At 34.9% G+C, this 26,049-nt stretch overlaps 9 protein-coding genes and 3 non-coding genes across 12 annotated transcripts; 7 read left to right on the forward strand and 5 right to left on the reverse strand.

Moving 5' to 3' along the window:
- Window positions 1-175: 175 nt before the first annotated feature.
- On the reverse strand, window positions 176-4,677 carry GIN4 (protein kinase; the record flags this gene model as incomplete). The annotated part of the gene is made up of 1 exon (XM_020222788.1): window positions 176-4,677. Exon 1 carries the CDS (start codon window positions 4,565-4,567, stop codon window positions 176-178), a length of 4,392 nt encoding a protein of 1,463 aa, XP_020075175.1. The 5' UTR covers window positions 4,568-4,677.
- A 1,595-nt stretch (window positions 4,678-6,272) lies between these two features.
- Window positions 6,273-7,385, forward strand: PZF1 (Pzf1p; the record flags this gene model as incomplete). Its single annotated transcript, XM_020223885.1, has 1 exon — window positions 6,273-7,385. A coding segment is annotated over one exon (1,113 nt), but the record flags the coding sequence as incomplete, so codon positions are not given.
- Window positions 7,386-7,736: 351 nt separating this feature from the next.
- On the reverse strand, window positions 7,737-12,494 carry HYPBUDRAFT_112545 (uncharacterized protein; the record flags this gene model as incomplete). The annotated part of the gene is made up of 1 exon (XM_020218909.1): window positions 7,737-12,494. One exon carries the CDS (start codon window positions 12,492-12,494, stop codon window positions 7,737-7,739), a length of 4,758 nt encoding a protein of 1,585 aa, XP_020075177.1.
- Window positions 12,495-12,688: 194 nt separating this feature from the next.
- HYPBUDRAFT_149882 (uncharacterized protein) lies at window positions 12,689-13,753 on the reverse strand (the record flags this gene model as incomplete). The annotated part of the gene is made up of 1 exon (XM_020220238.1): window positions 12,689-13,753. One exon carries the CDS (start codon window positions 13,751-13,753, stop codon window positions 12,689-12,691), a length of 1,065 nt encoding a protein of 354 aa, XP_020075178.1.
- Window positions 13,754-14,597: 844 nt separating this feature from the next.
- On the forward strand, window positions 14,598-14,669 carry HYPBUDRAFT_t134. The gene has a single exon. It is a non-coding gene; the product is annotated as a tRNA-Asp (tRNA).
- Window positions 14,670-14,685: 16 nt separating this feature from the next.
- Window positions 14,686-14,756, forward strand: HYPBUDRAFT_t135. Its single transcript has one exon. It is a non-coding gene; the product is annotated as a tRNA-Gly (tRNA).
- A 311-nt stretch (window positions 14,757-15,067) lies between these two features.
- HYPBUDRAFT_112213 (uncharacterized protein) lies at window positions 15,068-16,330 on the forward strand (the record flags this gene model as incomplete). The annotated part of the gene is made up of 1 exon (XM_020218890.1): window positions 15,068-16,330. The coding sequence occupies one exon, from the start codon at window positions 15,068-15,070 to the stop codon at window positions 16,328-16,330; it is 1,263 nt and encodes a 420-aa protein (XP_020075179.1).
- Window positions 16,331-16,339: 9 nt separating this feature from the next.
- Window positions 16,340-17,092, reverse strand: HYPBUDRAFT_112630 (21S rRNA (uridine2791-2'-O) methyltransferase; the record flags this gene model as incomplete). The annotated part of the gene is made up of 1 exon (XM_020218918.1): window positions 16,340-17,092. One exon carries the CDS (start codon window positions 17,090-17,092, stop codon window positions 16,340-16,342), a length of 753 nt encoding a protein of 250 aa, XP_020075180.1.
- A 159-nt stretch (window positions 17,093-17,251) lies between these two features.
- MPP10 (rRNA-processing protein) lies at window positions 17,252-19,231 on the forward strand. Its single transcript, XM_020221639.1, has one exon. It carries the CDS (start codon window positions 17,301-17,303, stop codon window positions 19,191-19,193), a length of 1,893 nt encoding a protein of 630 aa, XP_020075181.1. The 5' UTR covers window positions 17,252-17,300; the 3' UTR covers window positions 19,194-19,231.
- A 150-nt stretch (window positions 19,232-19,381) lies between these two features.
- On the forward strand, window positions 19,382-20,853 carry HYPBUDRAFT_153621 (uncharacterized protein). Its single transcript, XM_020221640.1, has one exon. It carries the CDS (start codon window positions 19,600-19,602, stop codon window positions 20,797-20,799), a length of 1,200 nt encoding a protein of 399 aa, XP_020075182.1. The 5' UTR covers window positions 19,382-19,599; the 3' UTR covers window positions 20,800-20,853.
- A 55-nt stretch (window positions 20,854-20,908) lies between these two features.
- On the reverse strand, window positions 20,909-21,005 carry HYPBUDRAFT_t138. The gene has a single exon. It is a non-coding gene; the product is annotated as a tRNA-Arg (tRNA).
- Window positions 21,006-23,064: 2,059 nt separating this feature from the next.
- Window positions 23,065-24,897, forward strand: HYPBUDRAFT_158135 (uncharacterized protein; the record flags this gene model as incomplete). The annotated part of the gene is made up of 2 exons (XM_020222346.1): window positions 23,065-23,221; window positions 23,687-24,897. 2 exons carry the CDS (start codon window positions 23,065-23,067, stop codon window positions 24,895-24,897), a joined length of 1,368 nt encoding a protein of 455 aa, XP_020075183.1.
- Window positions 24,898-26,049: the final 1,152 nt, after the last annotated feature.

Here is a 26,049-nt window from a genome sequence, read left to right on the forward strand (position 1 = left end):
CTATAGTAAAACAATCAGAAAAACAAAATTAAAAAACAAATTAAAAAACAAATTAAAAAACAAAATGAAACGTCAATAAAAACCGAAAGCATCGGTAAACATGATTCGACTAAAAAGAATTCTTTTTGTTGAAATACCCAAACAAAGCAAAACCCAAGCAAAAAAACCTAACATATTATCTATCCATTACACCTTCTTTACGTAAAACTTTTTCAATTTCTTTGAATAAAGTTTCAGTAGTAGTTTTAGAACCCTTGACTCTAGCACAAACAATTTCAGACTTTTGATTGAATTCTCTAGGATTTATCTTGATTCTAAATTTACAACTCTTCAAATCAAATGCATTATCTTTAGAAATTGACCCAGTGATATAATAAGCAATAGTATCATTTTTCAAATTCTTTAAACCAAAATTAGTCCACGAATTTAATAATGCAAATAAAGCAGTAGACATCTCTTGTTTAGGTAAAATGGTATGGTATCTTTTGATTTCTGAAGGAGTAATGACTTCTTGGTTAGAACCAGATAACCACCTGAAGAAACCACCACTCTTCTTTTCTTCCACAGAACCAGCCCTGGAATCAGCTGGGGATGGCAATTGACTGTTGTTTCCTTCTTTAACAGCTAATTCACTATTTGGATTAGCTTTGGTATTAGGTTCTTCAAGGGTCTTCTTTGAACCCCAGGAAAGTTTACGGAAAATAGATCTATTTCTTTTTTGAGGAGCTGGTAAATCAGGTTGATTATTGGTAAGCCTATTGGTGGAATCTTCCAAAGGCTTTCTAGAACCTTGATGAACTGGTGGTGTTGGTGGAATAGTTTCACTGAAAGTATTATCAGTATCAGAATTTTGATTTTTATAATATTTGGAGTGTTGAGATTTAGACTTGCTGGATTGACGAGGCTTCCCGACATCAGGAGGAAGTTTATCAAGATCTGGAAGTAACATCGAAGTACCTGGATGCATTGATTTAGTATTAGACTTCCTACCTTGAGATTTAGAATTAGTCGAAGATTTTTTCTTTTTATCTTCAGGTAATTTAATATGTTCGAAGACATCAGTATCATCGGTTCTATCCCCATCAAGTAAGCTATATTTACTTTTTCTTCTAGTGTCTTTTGTAGCAAAAGTATCATCAGTATCTTCGACTTGACTTTCGTCATGATCAGGCAATTCAGGTAATTCAGATGCTGGTCTTTTAGACATTCTCTTATTAACACCACTGTTATATTTAGAATATCTTCTACTATTAGAACCATAATAAGAAGAACGCTTATTGGCAAGATGCTCATCGAAATCCATAATTGAGCCTTCATCTAATGGCTCCTCATCTTCTTCTTCAGCCAAACCAGCCCTATTCAATCTATCAGCAAAACTGGTTCTCAAATTCGGCATTCCTTTACCGTCATTTTCATATTCATCATCAGAAGCATCTAACAAGCTATTCAAATCACGATAAGATTCTTTAGTAGAGCGCATTGTTAAAACAGATAATCTCTTATTTGAATTAGTGAAATGTCTTGATTTTCTTGTAACTGTAGGGATTTTCACATCACTAATAAGAGTTTTACGTTGTTCTTCTTTTATTCTTTCGTCTTCCTTTTCACGTAATTCACGTTTCAACTTGATTTCTCTTTCACGGCTCTTAATTCTCATCCCTTCTCTTTCACGTTGTTTAGCAACAGCAAGTTCATTATTAGCTCTTTGAAGTGAAGCTCTTTTCTTTGCTTGTTTATCTCCTTTAGAAATAGCATGAATATTTTGTTGGGAGTTAAGCAATCTTGACTTACGAATTTCTGACATATATTCTTCACTTAAATCAGAATTTTCCATTTCAGGACTTGGTAATTCATATTCATAATCCCTATCAAAGTCACTATTTCTGGAATAGCGTCTTTTACCATAGTCGAAATCATCATCAATAACAGAAATGACCGATTCTCTATTAACCTTTTTCTTTGCTTTTGCCTTAGCCTTTTTAGATTTTGATTTGGAGCTTCTATATTCAGCTTCCAAGGCTTCTTTAGCTTTACTTAATTCTTCATTTTCATGAGCAATCCATAAAGGATCTAATCTGGAAACTGGTCTTCTGGTTAATACTGGATTTGATCTTTGTCTAACTTCAGGCTGAGTAACTGATCTTCTTTTAATATTTTCGATATCATCTGGAGTTAACTCATCATTAAGGTGATCAACAACAATACCACCATCGGATATAGCCCTTGATTTATTAGCATTAGAGATTTTAGACTGTCTTTTTGGTTGAGAGATCTTGTCCTCAGTAATTGGAATTTCAACTTCACTATTAGAATTATCATCATCTTTAATGACAATGGCTAATTTTTTAGAAGACATTAATGATCTTCTTTTTTGTCTCTTTTTTTGCTTAGCTAATTCTTTTCTAGCTCTTAATTCTGCTTCATGTTTTCTTCTTTCTGCTTCCATTAATTTTTCATATTCTTTAGCTTGTTTTTCTTCTTCGTCCACTAATTTTTCTTCGTCTTCATCGTAGTCTTCTTGGTTGAAAATTTTATCACATAACGTAGCAAAAGTGGCAGAAGTTCTTCTAGTTTGTTTATCCATATATTCCCAATCAGTTTCACCAGATAATTTAGCATAAGTTGATAATAATTTGACAGTGATTGAATTACGTTTTAAACCAGTAGTCATAGATTGACGAACCGATTTACGTTTAGATAATTTTGAAGCACTACGATTAAGACCAATCATAGAATTACGTTTACCATTTCTGGTTGGGGATCTAACTGGAGAAGATTTAATTGGAGATTTGTTATTTTTTGAAGGAGATAAACTTGGAGCAGAAGCCAAAGCATTGAAATCAGCATTATTAGCAGCACTAATTTCATCAACAATTGGATTTTTATCATCAGAAGCAGCAACTTGATTATAAATGGTATCTTTGGAAGGTAAAGTAGGTGGCATTGAGCCTAAAGAACCATTTCTTTGAGCACTCATTATTTCATTATAAATATTTCTTGGAATAGCAGGAGGTTGATTTTCGTGAACATCTTCTAATTGGCGACCATGAGGAGATTTAGTTGGAGATTTGAAAGGAGAGTTACGATATGGAGAATCCCGATATGGAGAGTTACGGAATGGAGAATTACGATATGGAGAATTACGATAAGGAGATCTTTTAGTTGGAGATTGACCATAGGAATATCTTGCTGGAGAACGATGAGGAGATTTAAAAGGAGAATTATTAACACTAGAAGAAGCCGATAATCTACCTTGATTATTATTTATCATTGACGTTCTAACACCATTTTTATATTGGAACAGAACCGGCCTATTACGAGAAGAAGAGGCACTTATTTGACTCATACGTTTCTTTTTAGGAGTATTTGGAACACGAACTGAACTTGAAGAAGTAGAACGAACCATGGCAGATTGTTTTGATTTTTTAGGAGACATTGGATTATTATTATTAGCATTCAATAAATTTTCTTGATTGTGTCTATATCTTAATAATAAAGCATAGAAAGTTTTTTCAGGATTTGAACCATTTTTCAATAAACAATCTATTATATCTTGTTGAGATCTATCATGCCATAAAATAGATAAATTTTGAAGAATTTGCTTATCAATATTTTTAATTGAACCTAAAGATTTATAAGCGGTTTCAGGGTGAGGTAAACTTTTGACACTAATTAAATCTTCATTTGGAATTGGATATTTATTAAGTAAAGGATGTTTCAAAATTTTACCAGTTTGAATTCTATCTAAAGGATCAACCGTTAACATTTTTGAAATTAAATCTTGAGCATCAGTACTAATTTCATCGGGCATTTCAAAATTACCAGCTTGAACTTTTAATAATAAGTTACGGATATTTTCATCATCAAAAGGTAATCTACCAGTTAATAAAGCAAACAATATAACACCACAAGACCAAATATCCGAAGCAGCACCATGATATTTTAAACCACTTACAATTTCAGGAGCAGCATAATGAGGAGAACCACAACTTGTTTCTAATAATTTCCCATTACTTTCTAAAGCAGCCATACCAAAATCTGCTAATTTAACATTTAGATTTGAATCTAATAATAAATTTTCTGGTTTTAAATCACGATGACAAATACCTAAAGCATGACAATAAGCCGTACCTAGTATAATTTGTCTAAAATATTTTATTGCTTCAATTTCTTGTAAAGGCCCTCTTTCTACTAATAAATCAAATAATTCACCACCTTCAACGTATTCTAAAACTAGGTATAAAGCTTTTGAAGTTTCCCAAACATCATATAATCTTAAAACATTTGGATGAGTTAATAATTTCATAATAATGATTTCACGTTCAATTCCGTAAGGTAATCCACCATTGGAATTAGTATCATAATCTTCATTCAATTCTGATTTTGAAACAACTTTAACTGCAGCTTTTTGGCCAGTTGTTGAATGAACACCTAGAAGAACTCGACCGGTGGCACCTCTTCCCAAAGTTTTACCTAATTTCCAAGGTCCAATTTTTTGAGGATGATTATGATTTGAGCTCGACATCAAAGACGAAGCAATTGAAGGCTGTCTTGAATGATAGGACATATTATATAAGATTAGTCACTTGGACTATTTTAAAACGAACGGACAGGTTAATAAAAGTAAGTAATTAACAGATAAAGAAGAAAAAAAGATTTAAAAAAAATATGAAAAAGAAGGATTTTAGGAAAACAAATAAGAGACGATGAAAATTTTAGATATTTGAAGAAATATCTTTCCTAAAACAAAAAGTTGACTGACTTAGTACAAAGAAGGTGAACAAAAAAGAAAAAGTACCAATACTAAAAGCTCTGAGTACAATTCAAACTGATAAATCACTAACAGATTTGAATATACACAGAAGACACGTCTCAGGGAATATGGAATGCAATGAAATTGAATAATATTCTGCGTTTTGTTTATGTTTATGTTTGAAAGGTGGTAACTATTTGTTGATAAAATAGTTTTTTAACCCGTTCAAACTTGTCAATAATTTTGCTGATTTGAGTTAAAATCCTTCCGCACGCGACGCGTTTAACATAACACCTCCTTTCAAAGGTACAACCTTATTAAATAACCGTGTTGAGGCATTGGGGAATGGAATTTGTGAATATTCCAACCCCGGCACTAAGTTGCCTCCCCTGAATTTGGGCGTTTACCCAATGAACCATCGAAAAGGCTGTTTCAGGAATGCTTCTGTATTAGCTTCTCGTCTAGGTTGTTTACATTAAGCGTATCGTATTTATCGATCTTGTTGTAGTCGCCAGGTCTACTTAGCTCAGCACAATGAACAACCCCCCGACTGCAATGAAGTATTCAACGCTACCCTTGCTTAAACTTGACCCTAAGACCTGGCGCTTGAGCCTCCACTGGTATAGCACGTACCCGTATCATACCCCGAATACCCTGACCGACCGAATCAAGCCATTGAACTCTCTCGTTACACTGAATACACCCCATACACCGAATACACCGAACGATGAAGAAATACCTGAGTAGCAGAAGTTGCCAAAAAGTGGAAAGTGGTGTTTTTGATGTTTTGGCGGGTATTTTGATTGGTTGTGGTGTGCGGGTGTTTTGTGGTGGTTGGCGCACTTCCCACAACCAGATCTTAGACGGTGTAACGACAGTACATAGTGTAGGGACAAGTACATGGAGTAAGTGAACGATTTGCTGAATGCTGATCGAGTGGTGCGTTTGTGAAGGGGATCGTATTAGGGACACCGCAAAGTTGTCGTCGCTTGGAAAAGGCTTTACAAGGGAGTTTGCAGTTCATTTTGCAGCCTAGCACTCGTATTCTCAGTGACTTTGACAGACTATCGTGTTGTATTTTCGAAGCTATATGAGGTATACTGACGTATTTTATTATTGTATAAGCGTGGGGTTACATGTATGATATAGGTATGGCAACGGGTATAGAATAGGCATAGAATAGGCATAGAATAGGCATAGAATAGGCATAGAATAGGCATAGAATAGGCATAGAATAAGCATAGAATAGGCATAGAATAAGCATAGAATAGGCATAGAATAAGCATAGAATAAGCATAGATTAGGTATGGAATAGGTATAGAAGGTATATCGTGTGCGGCTCATTGGATTTCCCTTTTTGGTTTTTATTTATTTTTTTTTTTTTTTTTTTATAAGGCTCTGCGAAGAGCAGAGATGATGATGGTTATAGCTTTTTCATAACTCATAGAGATTATTGCTGGAAATCAGGATGCTGCTGCCTGCTAGTGAGGCTCTGCCTACCAAGACTCCAAGAAGGCTACCCAAGAAGTATAAATGTGAGTATGAAGGGTGTGATAAAATCTATAATAGGCCATCTTTATTAAAGCAACATGAACGATCTCACACTGGTGAAAGACCCTTTGTTTGTAAGTATGAAGGTTGTGGGAAAGCATTTTTACGTAATTACCATCTTAATACTCATCACATATCCCATGAGAGTCTGGAAAATAAACCATTTCATTGCTCTGTATGTGGTAAAGGGGTTAATAGTCCTCAGCATTTAAAACGTCATGAAGTTACTCATACTAAAGCTTTCAAGTGTACTTGGGAGGGTTGCTCGGAAGCCTTCTATCGTCATCCAAGTTTAAGACATCACATTTTATCGGTTCATGAGAAAACATTAACTTGTAAAATTTGTGGTAAAACTTTCCCTAAACCAAGTAAATTAGCTAATCATACAATTAAATTTCATAGTGATTCTCCAATATATCAATGTGACCATACTGGTTGCTTCCGTAATTTCCCAACATGGTCTGCTTTACAATTACATATGAAAACTGAACATCCAAAAATTAAATGTACCATTTGTGGGAAAGGGTGTGTTGGTGAAAAAGGTCTTAAATCTCATATGATGAGTCATGATACTACTAATCTGGTTAAGATTTGGAATTGTAAATATTGTGAAGAAGGTAAATTTATGAAAAAATTAGATCTTATAAAACATTATAGAGAATTTCATGATGGTAATGTTCCTCCTGATTTATTAAAAGCTCATGAAAGATTAGAGCTTCAAAAACTTTTAAGTGAAGCAGAATCTACTCAAATAAATAAATCCTCTCTTAAAGATTTGGAAAATAATGGCTTTAAAGAAATCTCAGATAATGATGAGAGCTCAGATGAAGAAGATATCATTTCTGGCTATAAACAATCAATGAGATCAATCGAATCTTTTACTTCAACCGTTCAATCGGGTAAATTTTCAATTGTTGATCTTTTATCCTCCAATTATCAAACTAAAAGAATTGAGTGTCCTAAAAAATATTGTGATAGGAAATTTAGAAGAGAATATGATTTAAGACGTCACTTAACCTGGCATGAAGCTCATTTGAAGAAAATTGAAGAATTTCTTCAATCTTTGGAACAGGAAGAATCTGCTTCAAGCTCAACCGATAATAAAAGACCTTCGTCTGAACCAGCTGATGATTTCGATTCAAAAAGGAGAAAGCTCAAAAATACCCATGCAGATAATGAACTTAATGAAGACTTCTCGGACGATAGTGTAACTGATCAACAAAATGATCATGATTATACTGAGGACAATATCGACGATTTAATAGACGAAGAACTCCGTTTAATAGACTCTCAAAGATCTGCTTAAACTCACGACATTTAATGAATTGCATTTACTCTTTCCAAGGGAAAGAGGAATTTTGTGTTGCTACATGTATAATATTTAATTTAGACTTTTTTTAAAAAATTATTATAGATATAATACAAATTTACTTCAATATCTCTGTTTCTTATCGTAACCTCTACCATTCCCATAATTATCATGTTTTCTTTTACCATCGTATCTATAAGAGCCTCTATGGTGATTATCATTTCTTGATTGTTGTTGTGGAGCTCTATTCATTTGATTTTGTGGTTGTTGCGGAGCTCTATTCATTTGATTCTGTGATTGTTGAGATGAAGAGTTTTTTAAGCTAATAGGTGGTGGGGGTGGGGGTGGTAATGACATTCTCTGTCCGGTTCGTCCCCCTTGATTTTGTGAATTATATCCCAGATTGTTTGTCGGTCTGGTAGGTGGAGTAGGAATATTTCTTTGATTATTATATCGATTATTCTGGTTATTATACGATGTTCTATCGTTAGGTCTTCTTCCATGTTGGCCATTATCGTTATAAAACAAATCCTTCTTGGTGGATGGCTGTGGGGCCAAAGGTGTTCGTGTTCTGGGGGCGGTCTCTCTTGGAAATGCTGGAAGGGTAGCATTCTTAGGTGCCAGAGGGATTCCTGTAGCCTGTTCTTTCTTAGTTTCATTTTCGACGGGAGTAGATGCTTTAGAAGATGGAGTAAAATCTCTTGATTTGGTTTCTTCGTATTCTTTCTTAGCCTCTTTGAGCCTGGATTTCAAATCATTAGACTTGGTGTTTTTTGCTTCTTGAGTTTTGTCCGTTCCTTCTGGTGACTTATCTTTTTCACTAATAGTTTTTTCTAATTCGGTCTTTGAAGATTTATTCTCAGTAGAATCTTTCGAAGATTTCGAAATAGTCTTGTCATCATTGGATCCCTCGGTTTTATCATCATTGGATGCTTTTGCCAGATCATATTTGGAATAGTAATCATATCTTCCTTTTGAGGCATCTGATCCCCTCGAATCAATTCTTTTATTTGTGCTAGCTGATTCATCATAGCTTATAACCGAAGCCAATTTCTTTTGTTTGTTATTTTCTGCTTCTTGCTTAGCTTTAAGTTCCTTTTGTCTGGCTTCTTCCTCTTTCTTCTTTTTTGTTTCAGCAATTTTATCTTGAATGGCCTTTCTTTTACCTGCATGTTCTTCTTTTTCGGAGTCAGATAAAGGAATAAAGTCCCATAGGTGGACCCAGTCCTTCGACCTAGATTTAAAATGACCAATTAAAGCACTGGAAGATAATTTCAAGTCTTCACGGTGCTCCTTAAGAGCAATTTTTTCTATTAATTCCACAATTCTTTCGCAATGGTCCTCCACAGTAGGATAAACACCAAGTAAATTTTTCATAAATGTAATTGCATTACGACGACACATGTAATCTTCAACAGTCAATGCACGACTAACATCATTCAAGATAGTAGAGTGGTACTGATATAATTTCAAACGGTATTCATCAAATGATAAGGTACTTATAGTTTCCAGGATCACAGTAATATCATTAATTTTCTCAAAGACGGTTTGGTCGGTCCAATCATTTAAAGATCTCAAAATATCAGCAAAAAACAATCCCAAGTTTTCAGCTTCGGTTGGGGTAAGAGTGAACAAAGTTCCAAAAAGAATTTCACTATTCACTAAACTGTCCAAAATGTTGATAATCGAGAAATTACTAGTTTCGAGATCATGAAGCTTGAACAAAAATTTAGCAGTGTAAGCAGCATCGAATGATGAATGAATAGCTCTTGGAAGAACACAATATTGAATGAATGTTTTTGCTTGCAAATCACTATCGTCAGTTTTATGGAGCCAATTGCTAGACTCATTGCCAAGGGTCTCCATAACAAAATCGTTGTGTTTTTTATGAGATTCTTTTTCTTGGGGTAAATCTTTTATGAAAACTTCATTTTGAGAAAGTTCTTTTCTATAATTTTCTATTGTAGATCTGGAGACATCACGATCCTTTTTACTTATATTTATTGTATCAACAAGGCCATTTTTTGTAGAATTTAATCTTTCAATCTCTGTGTCATATAATTCTTCCGAAAAGTTGATATCATATAATGAAAGTTGCCAAAATGTTGCATAGAAATCAGGTGAAAAATATTTCCAAACGTCATCATTTTGTAATTTTGAAATTTGGTCCTTAAGATCCTTGAGTATTATTTGGGCGTCTTGATCTACGTTTTCGGAAGGTTGAATGGCTTTGCTTAAAAATGGGCGCCATATTTCAAACGCCCACTCAATAGGTACACCATAATTAGATACCAATTCTGTCAAAGGGAGCAATGACTTCTTTAAATCGAGATAATCACTAAAGAAACCAATATGTTGAGTAAATAAATGGAGAAGTGAATTTAACTCGTCATTTTTATTAGCTAATACCTTTAAATGTGAATGTTCCGAAGAATAGACTATGACATCTCCCAAATTACAAAGAAGAACTAATAATTCATTTACAACTCCAATATTGTTCAACAAATTAGTCAAGACATTACCAGATCTAAATCTTTCGAACCTCACATCATCAATGGTTCTATAAACCATCTTTTGTAGTGAGGACCCACAATTTATCATGTTGATTTGCTGAAGAGTGAGGTTAGCAATTGTTTGAATACCACCCATAGAAATCAATATTTCTCTTAAAACAATGATACTCGATGTTTCTCCTTTATGAAACGACTTTAATAAATATTGGAATAATGTCTTCAAGTCAACTGATTTAGGGTAACGTTGGCACAACTTACCAATAAAAGAAGCTAAGGATTGAATCCACTGGCGTTCATTCAATCCATCATTCTGAATATTTGATCTTCCCGAAGCGGTCAACCTTAACAATATTGCTAACGTGAGCACATCCCAACCGTATTGATTAAAATATCTTGCTGTTTCTACCACCAACGTATTTAAGTTGTCATAACTCTCAATTTGCTGGAGTATTGTTAAGAAACAAGGTAGAGGATTTGAAAAACTAATTTTTGCTAACCTACGCATCATTGGACGAACATTCTCTTTGGATAATCTCTTTAAAACATCTTTAGTGGCCTTTTCTGCTTTTCCTTGTGCCATTTTTATGTGGGGATTATTTTTACCCAAAACTTGATGTAATTCACTATATAAGTTGAATTTTTCTTCTGTTGTGAAGAATTTCAATATTTCATAGGCCCTGTCTACTGCAAAAGAGTTTTCTTTAATCAATGGAATTGTAGGAAGTAAAAAGTTTCTGAAGTAAGCAAACCATTCTGAAGTCCTAGTGTCGGAGGAATCATTTTGCAAATCCCATACCCCTATATCACAAATCTTCGAGAAAAGTTCAAGATTCTGGGATAAATTTGTTCCGATGAATTTAAGAAAATCTTTGGAAACCTTGAATAACTCATCCACTGTATTTACTAAAGGTAATTTCTTAGTCCAGTCGCTATAGAAATAGCGAAACTTCTTTTGGCTAAAGCTCTTAATGGTTGGTTTGAAACTTAAATATTCAACACTTTGAAATTCTTCGAGTTTGACTGTGTTTAGTGGTTTAGCAAATGTTACTGGTCTACCCTTTTGTAGTTTGGCAAAATCTTCATCACTGAAAGGAGCAATTTTTTTGTATAAAGGTTCTATCATACAAGAAAACATTCTGGCAATTAGCTCGTGCATGTCAGGACTGACAAATGCCAAGAAGCTATATTCTGTCAAAATATAAATTGATGGCCAATATAGCCCATTACCTAGAAACACCCTCAAAAGTTGATATTTGAAGTTATATTGTATTCTCTCCGCAACAGTCTTATCTTTATTAGTGTCTTTTCTGGTCATAGAGGTGGTCAGCTTTTCAGAATTGGATTTATTGTCCTCATCATCGGCTAGTGGTGCAGCTAAAGCTAAAGCACTTGCACTTGCCTTGAATACTTGTTCATCAAGCTCTTTTTTGTAGAGTGCTTCAATGTCTTTCATTTCTTCGTCATTGGGTCTGGCATACTTCCAAATAGATCCGAAACTAAGAAATCCCTCTTTCATAAGACAGGCAATCATGATTTTATACGTTTCGGGTAAATCTCTATCTTGTGGGCATTTCATGAGTTTTAAGCCAATACATTTGGCTGCTGATTCGTTTCCTCCTTTTCCTAGACTCTGTATTGAAGTAAAACAATCACTTTCAACTTCTGGCCACCATCGCGATTTTTTCAAAAAATTAATCGAAAATTCATGATTACTAACAAAGTTATTACTGAATATATCAAGTATTATATCAAGCACACGGTTAGGGTCTAAACTATAGTGACCTATTAAGTTCTCCACTATTTCTAAAGCATAATCGACTTGATACGAGCTTTCATCCCTTCTAAATATAGAATAGAGTTCAATGATCAATTTAGAGAAACCTTCTATTTCTTCATGGAGTAAATTATATTTCTTCTGAGTATAAAAGTCATCTCTCTTACGCGTATTCAATTGTCTGTTGAGTACATCGGTTGGCACAATAGACAGTTTCGACAAGCTTTCAGCATCAATATACCTTGCGAGAGTGGAATATTTTATAATACTTTGTCTCTTATATATTTCAAGTAAAAGATTTTGAACAGGTTCTGATAATGGAAAAACATCTAGAACCTCACAAAAGATAACGGCAAAGGATTCATCACTTATTGCTAAGACTAAAAACTGAACAACCTCATCAACTGACAATTTCTTCTCTTCATATACAAGAAGAAGTTCTGTGAAAATTAAGGAGCTAATTTCTTCAAGCTGTTCCTTTGTCTGGTCTGATGCTTGCAAAAACTGAATCAAATTTTCCGATCCAGAGCCAGAAAATTGCTCGATAACTTCCTCAGTTAAGTATGCATATCCACTTTCAGAAGGAGCACTCATACTGACAATTTCAACTTTGAAGCTCAAGGATTGGCTTTCAAAATACCTTCAGTTCTTCAATCATTTGGGACTTTTCATTCTATTGAGAATCTGCCGAAAAAAAAATAACAAAAAAACTCCATTTCCGGGTACCCGCACGTGACCGACCGTTAAGACTGCAAAAAGTTGTATTTACTTTCGAAGTTAATTGGTTATTATAACATTGAATACAGATTAGAGGAAAGTGGTAATTTGTCATTTGATTGGGGAATTTCGTTAATGGATAACAAAAGACTTTCTATTTCTTCTTCCAAATCGGTCAATATGCAGATAAATTCACAATACTTCTGTTCTATTATATCTTCCTTTGCTGCAAGCCTCTGTTTGTTATCGAAAAACTGATTGAGGTTTTCAATGTCGTTAAATGTGTGCCTTGCCTGCCTGATGGATTTACCCATGACATCAAGGGTTATAGAGCTAATTCTGTCCCACGGCAGATTCTTCAAGTTTAGTCTCAAGTCCATGAAAATGTTTTCTATATGGTTTGAGAAATTTGAGCAAGTCTTAGACACTCCAATCAAGGTAGTAAGATTAGTTATGAGTGCCGAGACAATTTCAAATTCAGATCGTTCCCCTCCTTCAATTTCTGGATGTTGTAAATGTTCTTTAGAGGAATCTGACCCTTTGAAATCAATTTTTGAATCTATCACATTGTTACCGTTATTTAAGGATCCAGAAGATGGTTGTTGGTTCAATTTTTGATGAGTTTTTTCTACTACTATATTATGAGTATATGGAAGTTCGATATCTTCGGTGTTGGAACTACGTAAATTCCCATTGTCAAGGCCAGAGGTCAAATTCAAGGGGGAAAATATGAAGGATGGCTGCCTAGATAGAGATGAATCATGTTCCAAAATATCATGTTCATCCTCAGGCTCATTTTGTACCAAATTCCCAGTCTCGTCTGAACTTGTCTTGATAATTTGTGAAAATTCAGAGAATACAGGTGACGGTACCCTCTGGGTAGTGGCCTTTGTTTCAGTTCTCTCCCTGGGTTTACGAATGGGTTCTTTGTAAGGACTATTGCCCATTTCCAATGGTGATTGGTACTTCGGCTTCTTGTTACTTCTGAGTCTTATTCTATTTTTGGGTAAGAAGTACTCTATAGGAGGAGCAACATCAAACTCGTGTTCATTGTAGTGGTTTGGATGTAGGTAAGCCTTGCAATAATCAACGATTTTAAAATAGCTTTCCGCAAATTGATTTTTGATATCATACATTCTCAAATATTCTGAGGAGGCGATTTCAACTTGAAGATGATCCTTCAACTTGAAGATGATCCTTGCTATATGCCGAGTACTTAATGGTTTATCGCAATTAACCAATCCACATTCATTTTATTTGTAAACCTTCCTCATTTTTTATTGTTAGTTTTTTTTTTTTGCAGCTATTTTTTTTTACCAAATCAAGCTAAGATATATCTTGTTACCGGTTCTTTTCATATTTTTTCTGCCTGGCATATATTCTAATGAGTACATTTCAAAACATGAAGGCTCAAGAAGTGAATGCATTATTACTCGCTAGACAGTTACTACCGGAAAAACGTGCAACCAGCATAAATCCACTTAATGTAGATTTAGACATTTAAGAGCCTTTAGTTGGGGTGTAACACAAATTATAAGTGTTATCTTTTGGCTGCTTGTCATTGTAATTAATGTCAGACCATGAAGGTCTGATCTTCCCACATAATCCAATGGTTTCCGGTGCTGAAAGAATGTATAATTTTGGCGAGACTAAAGTCGCTTTTGTAGCAATACTACACCACTGCTGCAATGCACAGAGTTCTCATTATATGAATAATTCTTTAAGTTCGACAAGGATACGGCGACGTGTCATCACATTTCAAAAAAATGATAAAAAGTATTTTTTTTATATCTCGCGGGAAAAATACTGAATTTAAATAAAAACAACTGGCTTAAACGTTTTTACAACCAAAAAATACAACGATCTCTTGATTTAACTGGTTGAAAGCCATTTTAAGCGGCTGTTTTGAATGTTTACATGAAATCACTAGATACATTTTCGCCAACATAAAAAAGCGCCTCGACTTTTGTTTTGTAAGAGTCCGTGATAGTTTAGTGGCTAGAATTACCGTTTGTCGCATGGTAGACCGGGGTTCAATTCCCCGTCGCGGAGCACTTTTCTTACCATTGCGCAAATGGTTTAGTGGTAAAATCCAACGTTGCCATCGTTGGGCCCCCGGTTCGATTCCGGGTTTGCGCATTTCTTTTTTTATTTATCTGATATACCGTATTCAATACCTTAATGTTCATATTTTTAATGTTCTTGATGGTAAATCCAAAAATTGAACTACAAATTGTTGGCAAAATTAAGTATCACCAGGCAAAAAAAAGTTCGCGCAAAATATGATTTTTTTTGCATTCAATTTTTCGGCTCGGCTTGCGGCAGATTACTGCAAAAAGTGTGGTGTCAGATAACGAAACCACATCTATTCTAATTGTAAGCAGGTTATATATATGTGTGAATAAGGGTGATCTGATTTGGAATTGATTATGACTTAGATAAAATCAAAAATGACTACCGGATTGAACAGAGAAGAAATTGAGAAAAAATACAACGTAAGACCCTTCAAGGAAGCAACACCGTCGAAGAGTGGCATCAAGCCAATTGAATTGGACAGTATTGACTTGTCCTTATTTAAAGAAGGGCCAGAGAATTTCGAGACAAGGAAACAATTGGCTGATAAATTGGAAAGATCAATTTCTACTTACGGGTTTTTTTCCTTAATTAACCATGGTATTGATACTGAAAGATTTGACCATTTACGCTCAATCGCCCAATCAATCTTAGAACTACCAGAGGAAACTAAGAGAAACCACCTTGCAGGGGCTCTAACCTCAGACAGCGAAGACCGTTCAAAGTCTTTAGGTGGTGAACGTGGAGCTGGTTTCAAACCAAGAGGATATTGGTCAATGAAGAATGGTGTTAGAGATTCAATTGAGCATTACAATTTCCGGGATATGTTACAGTCTAAATTTTTCGATGAAGACAAGAATTATCCAGAAGTCGTGAAGGAATACTTACCGGAAATTTCTGAATATTTTAAAAAACTACATTTAGATATTTTAAGAAAAGTTACAATTTTATGTGACATTGTTTTGGAAATACCTGAAGGTTACTTATGGGAAAATTATTATAAGGTTATACCTGAAGATTACGTTAATTCAGGACACGGATTTGGAAGGTTTATGATGTATCATGAAATGAATCCAGAAGATGAGGCTAAAGTTGATAAACAAGTATTACGTGGTCATTCAGATGGTACTGGTTTTACTTTCATTACTTCACAACCGATTTTATCTTTACAAATCAGAGATTATTATACTGGGGAATTCAAATATGTGGGGCATAAGAAGAATTCATTGATTGTTAATGCCGGAGATGCAACAGAGTTTATTACTGGAGGATATTTCAAGAGTTCTATTCACAGGGTAGTTGCGCCTCCAGATGATCAAAGACAATTCAAGCGATTGGTGATTATTTATTTCTGTGACCCTAAATATCCGGCCGTTTTAGATCCAGAGCCTTTGAATAGTCCTAAATTAAAAAGATTAGGGTTTGTAAAGCCTAAGGAATGGGAAAAAATCGATTTTGCTAAATGGGATGATGAAAAGGGTAGACTTTTTGGGAAGAAAGAAGTCAATGATAGTCAAGGGGATGAACCTAATTTAGTCTTACTATATGGACGATTACATGAACGTTGGCATCAAGCTGAAGCAAATTTTTCTCTTGAGGAAGCGAAGAAAAAGTATAAGATTATTGAAATCAATAATTAAGTCCATAGTTCACTCATTATTGAAGACTTCTTCAATTGTAATGTCATCTGTTTTTTTCTTAAGACAAACAAAATACAGTTCTCTCAGTTCTTGTCGGCAAGCCTCTGGCTTCATTACGTAGACTTTTTTAAAGATTTTTTGCAACCGCAGTTTTAGTATTCCGTCCTCCTTACCAGTATAAAACTTCATTGCCAAGTTCCCGTTTTTCTTCAATACCAGACATGTCAATATAAGCACTCCATCGCATAAATCCATACTAGCATAATGATCATTATCTTTAATCCCACTAGTATTAGCCATCATGTCACTTAAAACAAGATCGACTGGCTTCTCATTATGTGAGTCGGTTTCATTGAAAAAATCAATAATTTCACCATGCGTCTTTTTGGATAGTATATCACCTTGAATAAAATGACTTCCCTCGGGAGGAGTACAATTAATCAAATCAACACCCAAGATTTTTGTCTTTTGCTTGCGTTTTTTGATTAATTCTGCAACCGCAACCTGGGTCCATGCTCCTGGTGCAAACCCGAGATCTACCACGTATTTGCAGTGTTTATTTAATAGTCTGAACTTGTCGTTGATTTCGATCAATTTATAAGCTGCTCTGGATCGAAAATGTTCATTCTTGGATTGTTTAGTATAAATATCTGTTTTCTGTCGACTCAACCATCTTGTGGAAGAGCTCGATTTATGCCGTATAGGTGAAACCTTTAAGATGGTTCTGAAAGCATTCCCAGCTCCGGTGTTCAAGGTTATCATCGACTTGTAACTCTTTCAATTCAATGATTTTTCAAAAGTCAAAAATCATTATGAAAAAAAAAAAAAAAAATCAAAAGTACTGTGCCTGCACACAAAACTACATCATCGCTTTAATTTTTTTTAATTTTTTTTCCTACGCTTTTTGAAGACTCTCATCTTTGATAAACGATTAATCCGCCTATTGACAAAGCTTTACAGATTATTCGGAATGGGAAGTAAATCTAAAAGTGCTGTGGAAACGGCTTTGCAAAAGTTATCAAAGAGCCCTGAAAGAATATTCGAATACAGTAATAAATCAGACAAGGAAAATGAATTCAACAGCATAGTGAAAAGTCTATTAGATCCTTTGGCAAAAGATCATTCAGTCCTAGATGAGATCTATGTGGATGGCTTGGATGCCACTCAAGTTTTTGGACAAGCCAATATGATTTTCGAAGGGGTTTCGGAGTCATTATTATTCACTAAGATACCCGAATTAAAGGCCAAGTTCAGCTCACATGTAAGTGATGACGAAGACGAGGACGTCGAAGAAAGTGCACAGTCAGAAGAGGCAGAAGAAGAAAATGAGGATTCTGATGCCCAGACTTTAAACGGGGAAGAAGAATTTGACGGTTTTACTGAAGATGAAAAAGTTCAAAAAGATGATGATGATGAAGAAGATGAGGAACAAGAGTCGGACACAGAAACAAATGTACCATCGGATAGTGAGGAAACCAGTGAACCAGTCAAAGATGTCTTTGGCTTGAATGATGAATTTTTTGACATTGATTCCTTTAACAAACAATCGTTACAATTAGATGATATGGAGAATGATGATCCAGAGGGTGACGATGAACAAATAGACTATTTCGATAGTTTGAGTGACGAAGATGAAGAAGATGAAGATATGGCATACTATGGAGACTTTTTCTCCAAGCCAGGACAAAAGACCTCAGATAAAACCGTCAAATCATCGAAAGCTGAAGACAGTGAAGATGAATATTTGGAGGATGATAAACTCGATGAAAAAGAGTATGATAATGCCGTTGGGTCTGCAATGAATGATTTATTCGCTGACGAAGATGAAATAGATGCAGAGGAACAAGTTGAAGGTAAGCGTGAAGACCAAATGTCATCATTTGAAAAACAACAACAACAAATTCAAGCTGAAATTGCCAATCTAGAAGCAGAATTGGTTGCTGACAAAAAATGGACCATGAAGGGTGAAATATCTAGTAAAGATAGACCTGTTGATTCATTACTAGATGATCCAGAATCAAATAATTTAGAATTTGATAGAACATCAAAACCAGTACCAGTTATTACTGATGAAGTTACTGAAAGTATAGAAGATTTGATTAGACGTCGTATTAAAAATGAAGAATTTGATGATTTACCGAAAAGAGTGATATCTGATGTTTCTAAATTTCATAATAAAACCAAATTTGAATTAAGTGACCAAAAACTGACTAAATCATTAGCCGAGCAATATGAAGATGATTATAATAATATAGATTCACAACAAATTGAAGTCAATGAACAAGTTAAAGAGCAACATGACGAAATTAGTGAACTTTTCGGTAAAGTTAATCATCATTTAGATGCATTAACATCAGCACATTTTGTACCAAAACCACATCAATTTAGAAATATCGATATTAAAGTTACTGACACCACTGCAGCAGCCTCAATTAATATGGAAGATGCACAACCTACGCATGTTTCAAGTGAAACTACTTTGGCTCCACAAGAAATTTATAAGATTGGTGATGAAAAACCACAAGCTGATGGTGCTAATGGTAGATCCGAAGTTCAATTAAAATCTGGTTTAAGTTATTCTAAAGATGAATTATCCAGAGACGATAAACAAAGATTAAGAAGATCTGCTAAAAGAAAGAAGTCTAAACATTTCAATGAAAAACGTGATTTACAAGAACAACAACAAAAACAAGATGCCAATAATGGTGGAGACCATAAGAGACAAAAAGTCGGTCAAGTCATTGATACCTTATCTAAAGCTAAAAATGTTACTGTTATTGGTAAAAAGGGTGAAATGAGGGATGTTAAAGGTAATGTGAGAAAATCGCAACTTCCTCAAAACTCAAGCAACTTCAAGTTGTAATCTTTTTGCATGTATATGTATAATAGTTAATGAAAGTAGAATTAAAGCTCAACCTGTAAATCCCTAAAACTCTTCGAGTCTCTCGTAATTCTGCACGTTAAAGACAGGGAACAATAGTAATCGCTTCGATATTTTCAACAAAATTCTCGATCCAACAAATGATTGTTTATTGTCAAATTTTTCATTGGTTGTTCAACATGTTAGCTTGTCCTTGAAAGCCACGGCCAGTTAATAATCGGACTTTTCATAAGGGAGCCTCTATCCTGTTTTTTTTCTAATTATAAAGGGGCCTTTAGCCTGTTTTTTTTCTTCTCATAGTAAGGACTAATTTTTTTTCGAACCAGTAAGTTTTCCATTCATTCAAACGAGAAGGAGTTTACCCAATTGATTGGGATTTGCAAGCGTCATGATAAGTTTCAGATTCCTCTTGCAAGCATTGACTACCCCGTGGGTAGTTGTACGAACTATAGCTCAATTTTATACTATCGGAACGATTTATTCCCGTACTGATAGAGAATTCAAAAATTCTCTTCGGAAAAACCTTTACATTTCGGTGCTATATCATTTATCAGGGACTTATTCGAATGAAGATGTGAAGACGTTTGTATATCGTCCAGTGACAACTGTTTTCGACTACTTTAGAAATCATCCTATGGTTACCAGACCAAAGTTGAATAATTTTGGAAAACAAATCAATGGAAATAGCTATTGGTTGGTTCAAAATGAGATCGAGGGTCTGAATAAAGAAGATGTTTTGATTTTCTTCCATGGAGGTGGGTTCAGTCTTAATATGTTTGAGACTCAATTCATGGGGATACTTGCATTATATCACGCTATTCCAGAATCTCATCGAAGTAAAATATCTATAGTGGTGGTTGATTATTCGCTTACTTGTAATGATAAAAGATATCCAACTCAAATTGAAGAAGGATGTGAATGCTATAAGGATTTGCTTAAGCAAGGATATACCAATTTAAGCATAATTGGCGATTCAGCAGGGGGAAATTTAGCATTGGCCATTAATAGAATAATTTCATATCCTCAAGAGGCAAAAGCACATTTTTCAAAATTTCAACCAAATCATTTTACAAGCTTTGATTGGACTGCATTAGAAAGCTATCCTCAACCAAAATCACTTATTTTGATTAGTCCATGGGTTGAGCCAGTAACTAAACCGGAATTACCTCTGAAAAGTGGAGTTGATACTACGGGAGACTTAGGTGCTCAAGACATCACAATGGGGGAATGGTATTTGGGTGATTTGTCTCGAGAAGAGGTCAATAACTTTGTTAGTTTTACCAATACTTCTTTTAAACAATGGGATCAAGTTAGTCCATTACTTGATCAAAGAAGAAATTTAGTTATCTATGGTGAACGAGAAGTTTTGAGAGATGGAATTGAAAAATGGATTGATATTACAAATGGCGATAGTAATGGAATTAATCACCATTTACAAAAAGGTGGAACCCATGACGAATTGTTTTACATAGAGAGTTGGGACTTTGTGGGTGAGAGAGGTCATGATGAACACCTTGATTTCAGTGACAAATTTTCTTTAGATTTAGCTGGAAAATTTTTAGCTGATATTGTTGATTTACCACTATAGATTTTTTATATTTTTAGATGTATTTATGAGTTTTTATGTGTAATTTAATAGCCATATATGATATATTTAGTTTTGTAAGCGATCAAAATAAAAAAATGCAAAAAATAAGCTTCCCCACCAGGAGTCGAACCTGGAATCTTCTGGTTCCAACCGAGAAGTGGTTACGATATCGTAGCCAGACGCCTTGACCATTGGGCCATGAGGAACGAAGCTTGACAAAATCGGCTTCTGCTTTTATATGTAGATATTTACTCTATTGGAGAAAATTCTTAAATTTATTTTTGGTCTTTTAAAGGGGATATTTCACTAATTATTAGTGCTTTATTGAGCTCTTAGAGGCTTCTTTATATCGCAAACACTTAAATTTATGCAAATACTCGGTGTTGTTGCGAGAAATTTTTATTTCAAAAATGTGGAATTTGTTAATTCCACCTTAAATGCTCTCTACTCAAATTGGGAAATTCTCTTAATGAATGTTGTTAAGGTAGTTTTATACGAATCATATACATACTTTTCTCTTTGGGGTTATTGAAATCTACGACTGACACAGCATGCTCTTTTGCAACCTTTCAATTAATGACATACCTGGTAGGCATATCATTGATTATGCTGGTAGAGCTTTTTTGAAATGGTTCTACAACTCATGTTACCCTTTGGCTTCTCGTTGCTACGTTCCTAATACAACTCGTTCTAGCAAATGCTTACTCTTCGAATCATGTAATAGTTTCACCCAAAGTTTGTTAGGCTATTGTCCTTAATTTCGAATATTTGAGCTTGGGAGAAGGGCACTTAGTGAACTCGCTCGTTTTGGTGTGAAGGGCTACGACTGAATTACAGCACAATTTAGATAAGCATAAGACTCGATTATTGGTGTAGATGTATTAGTAATTTTGCAATCACTTTCATGTTTGTTTACCTTTTTACCATGCCTAGTATGTGCAATGTAAGATACAACTCTACGACTCCGTTAATCCAACGTTGGACAATGTCGCCCAAACCTCTATCAAATTGGGAAAAGTCTAAAACTGGGATAGTTTCAATACAACGGAAAAACTGTTTTTTAGGAAAAACCCAAATAAAGAGGAATTTTCTAACAAATTTTTTCCAAAAAAACTTCAAAATTGACAAAATACCAACAAAATGACAGTTTTCCTACAATAAACAATACGCAAAGCTTAAGTTGTTAAAGCAACCACTAGACCCTTCGAATTTCAAACTTTGTTTCATGCTTTGCCAAACAAAGCACCTGCTTCCCAAAACTATAGATTGAATAACCGAAATCTTCCAACAATACACTGCTCGGAGATTCTGTCTACAAACACTCTTGGTGCAAAAAAACTGCTAATCTAGAACTTAGGATGAGCGTAGACAGTAAACCTATCAAGTAATTGAGCCAGCAGACCAGAGCATGTTGAGTTGGTGTACCGCAAGGCTCGGAACAAAACTGTTGTTCAACCCCGGTTGAACGTAGCCTGTCCCAATCGGGTATATGAAATACATGAATCTGATGAAATTTAAGGGGTTGATAGGCTACTTTAAAGATATTTTCACAATCAACGATATTTTTACATTATTATTTAAAATAACCTTTTGTCAACAAACTTCAAGTAGCTCTCGAGTGAACATGATCAAACAACAATCAGTTGTGCATGCCACAATGTATTCTATACAGATTCTTTATAGCCCAACCATTCACGAACTCTGGTCACTGGTACAAGCCGAGTTCCAGCAACAAACCCATTGCCGCTTACATAAGCGGTATTAACAAAACCAAAAAAAAAAATGCAAAATGCAAAATGCAAAATGCAAAATGCAAAAACCGCTTTTTGCTGCTCTTAATAAATTCTTGCAGGCACCCAAGCTGTCTAAAGACTCAATGCTTCCTGACGGTGCTGGAAGGGAAGAGGACCCAGCGTAGTTTAGCATTGCCTCTGGATGACAACCCTAAGCACAGCACTAAGCAGGGAAGAAAGAAAAATAACAGGATATAACAGGAATAGTTGGGAAAGGGATTCTAGTAGAGAAGGACTGGTAAATGAGCCCGTAACCCGATTTCTGCTCGACCCCCTTTCCAGTAGAGATTAATAAAATAAGTAGATTTAAACTATTTATAGAAAAGTAATGATGTATATTTACCTTTTTGAAGGAAAAGTAGTATGGAGGGGGATATGCCGGGAGTATTACTAGCAATTGGTAGTAGCAAGTTGAACATGAACCTCCCAAAAGACTTGATTGAAATGAGTAGACACAAAACGGTTTTCGACCATGGTCTTGGTATTGCAGCCTAACCTCAAAGCAATACCTGGTCTCCAGAAAAAGTTAAGACCAAAATACAAATATTGGGGTTCAAAATATGTGAATGGCCCCCAAGTTGTTTTTGCTTTTTTAGCAAATGCCCTTCGAATAACCATTACTTTTCCCGGTATGGGGCCATTGATACTGCACAATCCAAGGAAAGACCTTTTCTTTCTTTCCTGCTTTCTTTTTTTTTTTTTTCGGTTTCTATGGATTTTTATTTTTGTATTCTAAATGCAAATCTACATATTATGAGCCTCCAGTAATAACAGCCATGGATGTAGCTATTAACTCGTTTCAATAAAGCAAAATTGAAAACACAAGGGGTTACATGGTTATATTTTTGGCAATGATTACTAAGGTTTTCTTTTTTTCGTCCATTTTTGTCTTCGTAATAGCACTATTCTGTAGGAAGAGGAGGAGTATTCCCACGATTCAATCATTTATATATAAGTTTAACTTGATGCCCACATTTGGTAATTTTTTGTATAGCTGGTATTAAAAATTATCATTTAATTAATTACTTTAAAGATGAAGTTACAATCGTATTTGGCAATTTTATCAATTCTTTCTCTCGCTTCTGCTGCACCAGTATCTTCTTCCACTGAAAAGGAAGCTGCTACCACTGGTTCTGGTTCTAGTTGGTGGACTACTTTAACCCCAACTGATACTTTACCAAAATCAGCCAGTGCTCTTTCTAGTTACGATGGTTCTTTCGCTTTATCCATTAAAACCGTTTCTGCTGCATCTGCTTCTACTTCTGCAGTTCAATCTGCTGCTGCTAAAAGAGATGATGCGGTAAACCAAATTGGTGATGGTCAAGTCCAGGCCCAATCTACCTCAACCTCAGCCCCAGCTCCAACTAAAGCTGCTGCCTCTTCTGCTGATGTTGTCAACCAAATTACCGATGGTCAAATCCAACAACAATCTAAAGCTGCTCAAACTCAAGCTGCTACTTCTGCTGATGTTGTTAACCAAATTACCGATGGTCAAATCCAACAACAATCTAAAGCCGCTCAAACTCAAGCTGCTACTTCTGCTGATGTTGTTAACCAAATTGGTGACGGCCAAATTCAACAACAATCTAAAGCCGCTCAAACCCAAGCTGCTACTTCTGCCGATGTTGTTAACCAAATTGGTGACGGCCAAATTCAACAACAATCTAAAGCCGCTCAAACCCAAGCTCCAACTGCTTCTGTTGTAAACCAAATTGGTGACGGTCAAGTTCAACAACAAACTAAAGCCGCCCAAACCACTGCTTCTGCCATTAACCAAATTAGTGATGGTCAAGTTCAACAACAAACCCACACCACCGCTGCTGCTGCTAGTCAAATTGGCGATGGCCAAGTTCAAGCCACTGGTTCTTCTGATTCTTCAAAAGACTCTGATTCTTCAAAAGACTCTGATTCCGAACCAGAAACTTGTGTTGGCTCAAACTCTTTAACTTTGAAATTAGATGATGGTATCTTAACTGATGCTAAAGGTAGAATTGGTTCTATTGTTGCTAACAGACAATTCCAATTCGATGGTCCACCACCTCAAGCTGGTGCTATCTATGCTGCTGGTTGGTCTTTGGTTCCAGTCGATTACACTGAAGATTCTGAAACTAAAGATAAAGCTGATGATGGTAAAAAAGATGATAAATCTAAGAGAGAAGAAGGTAATGGTTACAAATTAGCCTTGGGTAAACAAACCGTTTTCTACAAGTGTGCTTCTGGTGACTTTTACAACTTATATGATGAATCAATTGGTGATCAATGTTCCGAAATTGAAATTGATATCTTGAAGATTGTCGATTGTTAAATTTCAAACTAAATCACTTTACATGAACTTTTTCTTTCTATGAGTTTTTTTTATCAAAGGTTTTCTTATTAAAGGAACAAAATTGTCTGGTTTTGTACCTGAATAATTTTCATTTAGGATTATTTTAGATTTGTTCAGCGTTTCTGAATAATTTGATAATCTGTTTTTTTTTTTTTTGGATAAAGTATCATTTGGATACTTTTTTTATTATTTTCTTCTTCCGTCATGATTTCGTTTTTCTATCACTGCATTTTAGTTTATTTTTAAAAATGTACTTGAAAAAGTACTGATACACTCCTTAATAATAATCATATCATTTATTAATGCACCTGTAGCTAACTTATAAATACATCGTAGTTTCATTTCTCCACAGAAATAAATTTTCTTTTCCAGTTGTCTTGCCAGCATGATGCACATGCAAGCAAATGAAACCGGTGAATGATATCATCAACCCGTCAGCAGGTTTGCTTTTTTAGCCTCTTGTCGACGCTATCGGAATTTCACAGGGATTAACGCACAATTATGCTTGATGACCATGATAATTATCCCCCTGTTGTACAGTAAGATAATCATCCACCCCTGTTGTACAGTAAGATAATCATAATTGTTACAAACCCTTTTAATTCAAAATTATGGAAGTGTCTCTTCTATCTTCAAAAGATTGCAAAATTTCGCAATCGTTTTTTTTTTGACACATCTGCCGGAAAGGGTAATGTAGCAACAAAATCCATATTCAAACTTCTCATCACACGTTGTACCTTACTCTATTCTTTATTTGTTATATAGCACAGCTATTCTTCTAAATAACTTTTTTAAGTGGGGATTCGAAGAATACGCGAGTAACTGAAGCTGTTACCATAAAGATTTGATTGATTACGGAGCACAGCAAAGGAAACAATTAACCCAACCCGTATTTATATGTTTATATGTTCGAGGTATTGAAATTTCTTGCTGCAAAAAGTTCTTTTATTAATATAACTAGAGCTCACCCATTTTAATAAATGGAATGGCTTAATATTGATTCAGTTTCAGAATTCTTTTTGATTCCGAATTCACACCACTACTCTTAATCCTGAAGAAGATGGAATGCCAGGAGGATAGCTAAACGAAAGAGCTATGAATTTTCAGTCAACGAATACATAATACTCCAAC

This window comes from Hyphopichia burtonii (assembly GCF_001661395.1).
Source record: "Hyphopichia burtonii NRRL Y-1933 unplaced genomic scaffold HYPBUscaffold_6, whole genome shotgun sequence".
NCBI lineage: Eukaryota > Fungi > Ascomycota > Pichiomycetes > Serinales > Debaryomycetaceae > Hyphopichia > Hyphopichia burtonii.